The sequence below is a fragment of the Hippocampus bargibanti genome, linkage group LG19 (assembly GCF_051943395.1).
Source record: "Hippocampus bargibanti isolate YZ-2025 linkage group LG19, ASM5194339v1, whole genome shotgun sequence".
Classification (NCBI taxonomy): domain Eukaryota; kingdom Metazoa; phylum Chordata; class Actinopteri; order Syngnathiformes; family Syngnathidae; genus Hippocampus; species Hippocampus bargibanti.
In genome coordinates, this window is record NC_142752.1 from 11,250,899 (window position 1) to 11,260,297 (window position 9,399).

A 9,399-nucleotide genomic window follows, 5' to 3' on the forward strand; every position below is an offset into this window, starting at 1 on the left:
CAGCCGTCATCTGTACTTTTTTTATTTATTTAGTGAAAAATCAGGCGTGAATTTGCAAATGAAGCCAAATTCGTAAAAGAAAATTGTAAAAATTCTCTAATTGTGAAAGGTCATCGGATATTTGTTGCGTGTCGTTGCAATGAATGGATGCGGGTGGAGTGTCCAGCTTAAGCCGCATGGAGTTTCCGGCTCACAATACTGTAACACAATTCTTGCCTTTTGTACTGAAACGAAAACACAGTTTCTTCATGTTCCGTGTCGCGCTAATTGACGCACCTCTGGGTACCCGTTCTAATATTAACGCTCCTTGTGAATACCGATAACATTGAACGCACTTCAAATCGAGCATGGAATCCCAGTGAGCGCCGTGCTCCCCTTGTTTGACGTTTGTTGCAATGACGGGCTTTTGTTCTTGCAAAACACAACTGCTCAAACTGAGTCTTTCTATCGTTCCAGCGGCTTCAGGTAAGAATTGTGATGGTCAACCCCCTGCCCTTCTACAATCGAAAATAGTAAACCCTTGTCGTCCAGATGTGTACAGGATTGTACTCATTCATTAAAACATGAACATTGGGTACACATTAAAACTATTGCTTGCATAGTCGGATCAGTTGTCTGTAGTGTCCGGTGAGTAAGTAAATAATAATATCAAAGAAATAGCTGTGTGTGAAATCACTTTTTATCCACTGTCAAAACTAAGCAAAGTCGGGAGACTCGATTTTGCCCACAATACTCACTCAATAATTTTTCAGGTGAAATAAAAGAAAATGTAAAAAAAATAAATAAATACATGTTATACTAATTGAACGTACAAATAAACAATGAAAGCATTTTTGTGTTTTATTTACTTCTAAGTTACACTTTTGTAACACGTTATTTTAACACGCACCACAGATTCGCGAGTACGAAAATCTCCCGATTTATGCTTTCTGAAATTTAACATGTATGCTACAGCTTTATGCATAACACCAAAACACAAGATTTGTCCCCCCAAGGTTTACAACTTCTAATTCTCCACTGCAGTATCTGTATCTTTGAATGTGTGTGGTTTTAAAGGATGGGGCCAGACAGTGCAGACTTGCTTGGCTAACCCGGTACTTTGCGTGTTGAGTGACTGAGCTTCGGTTGTAAAAAATCCACGATACAATCAAACAGCAAAAAATTACATTACAGATGTCTATTGCGGCGTGTTCTGGAATGTAGCCTCGCGATAAACAAGGGAGAAGTGTTGAGTTTAGTAATAAGGGAGTTGGGAATGAGCTAATATTAAAATAATTTGTTCTCAGTCTGCTGGCGAGCGGTGAACACCAGACTTTGGAGCTCCTCATCTTCATCTTCGGGGCAGGATGAGAGCGAATCATCAATTCTGCGACACTTGATGTCCAAAATCACAGCCACTGGGCCCATTTCTGTGGCCGAATACATGCGGGAGGCGCTCACCAATCCTGTCATGGTACGTCTGCAATTTGCTAATTTTTAGCTCAGAAACACTGCCGCCTCATATTTTACACTGGCGCCTCATATTTTGTGTTTATCTTGCAACTTTAGGGATATTATGTGAAGAAGAATATGCTGGGAGCCGATGGGGACTTCATCACATCGCCTGAGATTAGTCAGATCTTCGGAGAGGTCCTCTTACTCACATCGCTTCTGTTTTGTCTGCCTTGTGGCTTATTTCGTTAGTGGTTTTTATTTTATTTACAGTGATACCTCGGTTTACGAACGCTTTAGCTAACGAACTTTTCGCCTTACAAAAGTTAAATTCGGGAGAATATAATCTTGGCATACAAACTATTTTTTGGGAAACACACGGAGCGCCACAATGAGTGAGTTCTTGGAGCTCCGAACAAGGAGCTAGAAATGGCAGCCGGCTTTGTTTTCCCTCTATTCCCCGCCCCCAGTCTTCGGTTAAAACCGCACGTAATTGGTCAAGAGCCGTGGTAGAAGCGGGAGGGGACACACGCAGCAGTGAGCAGGGTGGGGGCTACAGAAACACACACAAGAAAGGGAGATGAAAAAAAAAACAAAAGGGAAATGGTGAGAATATGGATAGAAAACAGTGAAATTTGGACTCATTTCAACTTTATTGATAGTTCAAAGGCACAGTGTAGACTGCAAGGTGAAAGTATCCCATCAATCAGGCTCCACAAATAACCCACACAAGCCATCTGTACAATTTGAAGAGAACATACAAGCAAGGGAACCAGCTATTAATGAAGTTTCTAGTGTGTCTGCCTGCATCTGTTGCAATATCACAACTTATAAGATGTACAACCCACAGCTCCTTGAGACACTTTATGCAAAAAGCTATCCATTCCATCAAGCCATCGACCATCACAAAGGTAAATAAAATGACTATTATACAGTACCGTTTATTTCTTTAATTACAATACCATAGCACATTTATTTTACATAAAATAAGGTATATTGTGTGTAGTTTTAAGGCTTATTTAGTTTAAAATTGTTTTATGGGGACCTGGGAACGGATTATTCTCATTTTAATGGTTTCCTTTGGAAAATTAATGTTTGGAATACACACTTTTCACCTTACACGCATTTTCTGCGAACCAATTAAGTTCGTATGCCAAGGTATCACTGAATTTTTATTTTTTAACAAGCTTTTAGTATTCACACCATGAACCGCCTCATCTTTTGTCATGACTAACACATTTCCTCGTGCTTTGTGTACACTCAGTTTATAGCATATGCAGATAAACTGTTGGGAGTGTCAGGTACCAAATTTTGTCCAACATCCGACAGGTTGGATTTTTTTCTCTGTAATAATCAGCCAAGATTCACTCCTAGATTTTTTTTCAAATAAAGAGCAGTGCTGATCTCAAATGCAAAGCACTATTGCAGCAAAGTACTACTTTTCTATTACACATGACGACACCCTTATCGCCAAGCTGACACAAGATGAGATAAAAAAACTGTGAGCCGAGTTTGCTTTTTCAATATAAAGCACTTACTTCTGGACTTGTTTATTCAGCTGCTGGGCGTGTGGGTGGTCAGCGAGTGGATGGCAGCAGGTCGGCCCAAACAGCTCCAACTTGTGGAGCTCGGACCCGGAAAAGGATCTTTGGCCAGTGACATTCTCAGAGTATGACATCACCTTTTTGTCTTTTCGCCGACAAATATCATTATCGTGCTTACTTGCTTCCTCTTGTAGGTGTTTGTACAGCTCCAGCCTGCATTGAGTTCGGCTTCTGTGTCACTGCACTTAGTTGAAGTAAGTCCGGTTCTGAGTCGTCTTCAGGCAGAGAATCTGGTCGGGACCAGCGGCAGTGTTGAAGTCGAGCGGGAAAACGAGTCCGTTTACAGGCAAGGCCAAACTGCCGCTGGCTTGCCAGTGTCCTGGTACCGTTGCTTGGAAGACGTCCCACCTGGTAAACCCAAAATACAAAAAAAATACACAATTTTGAGAACCGTGACTCCAGCGATATTGAGGTTATGCTTTTGCATTGATTTTGAATGCATTGAGTGTGATGGAAAAATCTGTATGATAGAAGTTGAAGAGAAGTATCCATGCTAGTTAATGAAGACGAGAGGGCCCCCAATAGCGTGGGTTAATTTTTTTTGAATTGTTGTACAAAACTATGACAAATTAAATACATGTATTGTTAAAATGACATTCAGTCAAAAGTGAATTGAGTGATACCTCAGTTCACGAACTTAATTGGTTCCCAGAAAGTATCAGGCGAAAAGTTCGTCTGCCGAACATTTATTTCCCACAAGAAAACATTAAAAATTAAAATAATCTGTTCCCAAGTCGCCATAAAACATACTTTTCTACTAAATAAGACTTAAAACTACACAAAATATACATTATTTTATGTATAATAAATGTGCTATTGTATTGTAATTAAAGAAATAAACTGGACAGTAGAATAAAGTCGTTTTATTTACCTTTGTGATGGTCGTTGATGTAGTTGCCTCTTGATGATATCCGAGTGAAGTTTCTGTGCTTTCTCAGCGATAATACCCTCACTCACACTGTCCCAGGCTTGCTACTTTTCATTAATCCAAATCAAGAGAAGTTTTTCAACCTCTTCTATTGCCTGAGACGGTTGCTTAGACAACACAGAGACACCCTTAGCCACACGTAGCAATGGTCGACTTAGCATACTGGTACTGGGACGCTAAGTCACACAAACGCACACCTCGTTCGTGTTTTTTGATGATCTCCTTCTTCTGCTCGACGGTCATTTTCTTTTGTGTTCTCTTTGGCTTAACACGAGCCTGTTGTAGGGTCTTTTTCGGTCCCATAATAACAAAAGCACTCCACTTGATAGCAAACCACGTCTGCAATCAAAGTGGGTGTGGAAAACTAGTCCGCCAGTCACCGCCGCGCTGTGTGGTTTAGTTCGTCCGCCGAAAACTAGTTCGTATGCCAATATTATATTCTTGCAAATTTAATGTTTGTGAGGCGAAAAGTTCGTGAGCTAAAGCATTCGTAAGCCGAGGTATCACTGTACATGCACTGGTAAAATGACAATCAATCAAAAGTGAATATTGGCTACATTGATTTCAGCTCACTGATGTCAAGACTAAATAAACGAACGTGAAGTTTTATTTTATCATGCAGGTTTCAGTATCTTTCTGGCTCATGAATTCTTTGACGCCCTACCCATACACAAGTTCCAGGTACCAACAAGATTTCTTGCGTTTGATACTAAACAACTTAACTCATTCACTGCCAGACGATGTGCAAAAATGTGACCACTCCAGTGCCAGGGTTTTTGTCATTTTCACTCAAATTGTAGGACCCACAGAATATTGAGTTGTAGGGCTACATAAACATTCAATGCAGTGTAAAACAACTTCGACTGTCTTCTTTCACCAGAAAAAAAATAATTCCTAAGTTATATGGGTCTGGAGTTATCTGATCTTGAAATAGGTGGGAAAATATTGGCAGAGGTCTGACCGAAGCTTGAAACGCACCCCCTTGCAAGAAAAACCAAAACCTGAACAAATTCGGGAATGGCGCTCCACGTCATGCTTTTCAATTACCGGATAAATTCGAGAATGGCAGTGAATGAGTTAACTGCAATAAACCTTTCATATGTTAGTGAATTAGTTACACATGTATGTAAATGTTATTTGATTTTCTTTGGTACAAGCGAACAAAGCGAGGCTGGCGTGAGGTGATGGTGGACATGGACTCCAACCAGCCGGGCCGACTGAGGTTCGTTGTGGCGCCTTCGCCCACCCTGGCCTCCAGCACGCTGCTGCAGGTCAGTGGTTGATGGACGGGGGCGGGGTCACGTGACCAAGCGTGCAATAAGGGAGTCGGTTCCATTTCCTGTTTTGTAGTTATCGTTATCACACGAACGTTTGTGATGTCATCGATATCAAAAGAAAAAGTAAAATGCTTGTGGGGTTGAGGCTTCAGATCCGTGTGCAACGTGAAGCTCAATTGTTTTGTTCTGTGTGGTTAAAGGTTTTGTGTGTGTGTGTGTGTGTGTACGTACGTGCAGTCTCATGAAAGTCGGGACCACGTGGAGGTATGCGCCGAGGGGGGCGTCATCATCCAGCAGCTAGCACGACGGGTGGCCCAGCATGGAGGGGCGGCGCTGATCGCAGACTACGGTCACGACGGCACTAAGACGGACACCTTCCGGGTAGAATTGCCACGCCGATCTCTAATTGGGCGCCATGTGTGATGTCATTCCATTGATTTCCATCAGGGGTTCAAAGGTCACCATCTCCATGACGTCCTGGCATCTCCCGGTTGTGCTGACCTCACGGCGGACGTGGATTTCAGCTACATGCGGCGCATGGCGGGAAGGGGCGTGGCTTGTTTGGGACCGGTGGATCAGAGGACTTTTCTGAAGAACATGGGCATCGACGTACGCATGCAGGTACATGCATCTCTGACCTGACTAGTAAAATGATAAGTCACACATGTTGCTCGTAGTACAGACACTCCCCAACTTACGAACAAGATACATTCCGAATGGTCGTTCATAAGGTGAATTCGTTCGTAAGTTGCTTCAGTGCTATATTTGTATGGAATGTATGTTTAGGGCTTATATAAGTATGTTTAAAGGGCAACCGACATCACTTTTTTGTTTTTTAACTGACACCAGAAACACGTTTAATAGCATCTAAAATACCCAAAACACGCAGTATATTTTTAGTCAAATGCAAAACACCAATAAAAATGACTTAAAGTGTCCAAAATATGCAAAACATTGAGCTGCGAATTGAGCATTTTCAGAAAGTCCCGCCCCCATTTCGTGACGTCACAACAAGAGGTCTTGCATTGCTGGAGAATCCAAACAATGGCTTCAGATTCGGAGAATATGCTTTCTTGTTACACATCCTGTTATAAATATGATTGAAATAGTTCTGAAGAGGAAAGCATACATGTTTGCAATCAATTAAAGAAGTCCTTCCGTGTCATTTTGAGGCATCTGGACTGCAATGTAGCGTCCCACAAAAGAGGCAAAAAAATGGCGACCAGCTCCTGTGAGGAATGAATCAGCCCGTTGCCACAGGCTGATAAATTCATTCCATGGAGCTTGGACTCCCTCTTCGGGCGGCTTTTGGGTGCAACACAAGGTTTTCAAAAAAAACTGTACAGCAAAATACAATGACGTGATGCAAGAACGCTACAATGCGTCTTTTTTACGGTCAGGAGGCGTTCCTTCAGTGACGTGGTGAGGACTCTTCACCAACTCAAAAACAAGACTTCCTGAATGTTCAGCGCGAGTCTTAAAACGTAAAATATAGCTATATGCGATGGAATCTTATTAAAATACGCCCAGTAGAAGTCATTTGAAGCCATTTTACAAATTATGGACGCAACTTGTCCGGAGACGTCGGTTGTCATTTAAGGCTTATATAAGTAACCTGTATTGCTTTGTACCGAAAAATAAACATTTAATAAAATATATGCTGCATAAAGATATGTACATGTACAACTTACAGAATGTCTCCGCCTGGGTGGCCGAAAACTTTTCTAAGAAAAAAAAAAGTGTTTTTTTTGTTTTTTTTAAATCAAACGTTTGCTTTATTCAATCAAGCAAACATTTGAACGAAGATTTCGAAATCTAAAAAATTTATTCCAATTTCGAAATCTTCGTTTGTTTTGGAAATTTCGGTTTGTTTGTCAATTTGCATACTCGGCACGGCAGCCAATCAGAAGCCTGCTTTCTGCTTGCGGACTTTCCAGAGCCAGCATGACGTCGTTTGTTATGATCACGTGATCGGCCGCTAACTTCCGGGAGGGCGATAGCCAAGTAAACAATAGTTGTCAGCGAATGCGATCATTGTGTTGTAGGCTTATGCCTTCTGCCCATTTTCGGTTTTGATGAATGAAAGTCTCTCGCGTTTTAGTACGATGGTGATATCATGTGTGGTTGTTGGCTGTACGAACCATTTTGTGAAAGGATCCGGGTTAAAATTTCACCGAATACCGATCGCTGAAGGAAGAAAACAAACCGGTTCGTTTAGCAATTTGCATACTCGGCACGGCAGCCAATCAGAAGCCTGCTTCCTCCTTCGGACTTGGCCGAGCGTTATAAGGTCGTGCATTTGCATATCATTTTCCAAAGTAGACGCACAGAGCCTCAGCCCCAGAAGAAAGATTCAAAAGAAGCTAACAAATTTTATGACGCTACAAAACGTAAATATACATTATCCTGTGACTGTAAAGTGTCCTTGAGAGTTTTGAAAGGCGCTTAGAAAATGTATCATTATTATTAAATCCAAGATGGCGCCCGAGTAGGCAGCTGTCAGCAAGTGCTCTCGCGAGCCTTGCTTTTTTTGTTGTTTTTGTGTTTTCTTTTGTCACTTTGTGTTGTTGTGCGTCATGTGGAACGGATACAGATTGTTTTTCAGCATTTTTGACCACGACATTCATCAAGGAGGAGACTGTGCTGAGCGGTTGCGCATTTTTGGCAGCATGAATATGCCAGTACTGTTTTTGATTGGGAGGAATGTCGGTGCCATTCGACTGTCATCACTGGACAACTCTGGGGCAACTGTGCGTTTTTGCACCTGTAATGGGCAGCATCTTCACAGCCCCGCTTTGTTCAGCGGAAAGGTCGGTACTGTTGGACAGTCTGCGGCTGGATGGATGCATGGCTTTAGGAGCCCACAATAAGACGAAAGGAGCATCAGGCTTGGAATTGAAGCGGATTTATGTGGGACAGGAGATGTGAGACAATCTCTTTTCATCAATGGATGCTACAGCTGCGTGTTTGCTTTCAACATTTAGCTTGTAGTAGACGTGCACATTCCACTATGACGTCCCTGATCCACTGCTAAAAAGGACGCTTTGATCCTCACCTCTTTCATCTACAACTGCTTCATGTCACAAAGAGGGTACAGAAAGTGCTGAAGAATGAACATTTTTTTACTTTGTTACTTGCGGGTTGAGTGAACGCTGGCGCGTGTGGATGCCGCTGCTCGCCCGCAGAAAAAATATCCTGTGACTGTAAAGTGTCCTTGAGAGTTTTGAAAGGTGCTTATAAATGATATTTATTATTATTATTATTATTATTATTATTAAAAGCATAGTGGAAAGAGGAGTTCACGTGGCTTGTAGCAAAACAACACAACGCAAACATTGCATTGTGCAACATGCCGAACAGTGTATGGACAAACGACAACTGGAGCAAAATCATCAGCAAGGGATATTTACCATGAATTAAGCAAGGGAGCATTTTGTGTTAGGTACATCCTTAATAAAAAATACTTAATACTTTGCAACAATATTTTTTTGGGCAATTAGTCGTCTTATTGTGTTTCAAGTTGAGAAAAATGGGGCAGGCAGTTTATGAGCGGGCAACTTTTCAGAGTTGTCTGCCCTGGTGTCCGCTAACTTTTTGTCATGAGTTTCAGACACTGCATATGTTACTGAAAAATGTTCGTATGTACCGTTGCTCGTAACTCGAATGTTCGTAAGTCTTTACACGTATGACATCAACACAAGTAGAATTTCATACTGTCTCTAGTCGCGCTAAGTCGCCAGAGTTTTGTCCCCCAAATATATTCAAGAATTCCATTTTTCTTGCCCAGGTGTTGCTGAGGAACAGCGACCAGTCGGTCAAGGAGCAGCTGTTCCGCAGCTACGATACACTGATGGACGTCGCAAAGATGGGCGAGCGCTTTCTATTTTTTGGTTTGCTGCACCCAAGCCGGCTGGTCCAGCCCAAGATGGGCACTGGACTCAAATTAGAGAAGAAGGCGCCGGCGCAGCCGCCCGTCGCCGGCTTCACTGAGATACGCTTTGCCTGACCCAACCCAAACCAGAACACATTCAAATAAGAAGCAGAAGGAATAAATGGGTGATGCGTTACCTGAGCTTTTTAGTCCGTTTTTCTTCATAGTCAATCCTGGGACTGGTCACTATTCAAACACATGGACAAACAATGGACTGGTTCCTAGTGA

General features: G+C 42.1%; 1 protein-coding gene across 1 annotated transcript; it reads left to right on the plus strand.

The window, feature by feature from the left end:
• The first annotated feature begins 166 nt into the window (after positions 1 to 166).
• Positions 167 to 9,312, plus strand: ndufaf7 (NADH:ubiquinone oxidoreductase complex assembly factor 7). The gene is made up of 10 exons (XM_089021780.1): positions 167 to 465; positions 1,287 to 1,453; positions 1,549 to 1,629; positions 2,990 to 3,100; positions 3,170 to 3,386; positions 4,586 to 4,644; positions 5,121 to 5,234; positions 5,478 to 5,621; positions 5,688 to 5,861; positions 9,028 to 9,312. Exons 1-10 carry the CDS (start codon positions 396 to 398, stop codon positions 9,244 to 9,246), a joined length of 1,356 nt encoding a protein of 451 aa, XP_088877906.1. The 5' UTR covers positions 167 to 395; the 3' UTR covers positions 9,247 to 9,312.
• The last annotated feature ends 87 nt before the right edge of the window (positions 9,313 to 9,399 follow it).

Bases quoted from the DNA above. Each gene is read 5' to 3' on its own strand.
- ndufaf7 (XM_089021780.1), top strand. From the start codon at position 396: ATGACGGGCTTTTGTTCTTGCAAAACACAACTGCTCAAACTGAGTCTT. The intron at 3,101-3,169 runs GTATGACATCAC...TTCCTCTTGTAG, and splicing joins TGGCCAGTGACATTCTCAGA to GTGTTTGTACAGCTCCAGCC. The intron at 5,862-9,027 runs GTACATGCATCT...TTTCTTGCCCAG, and splicing joins GCATCGACGTACGCATGCAG to GTGTTGCTGAGGAACAGCGA.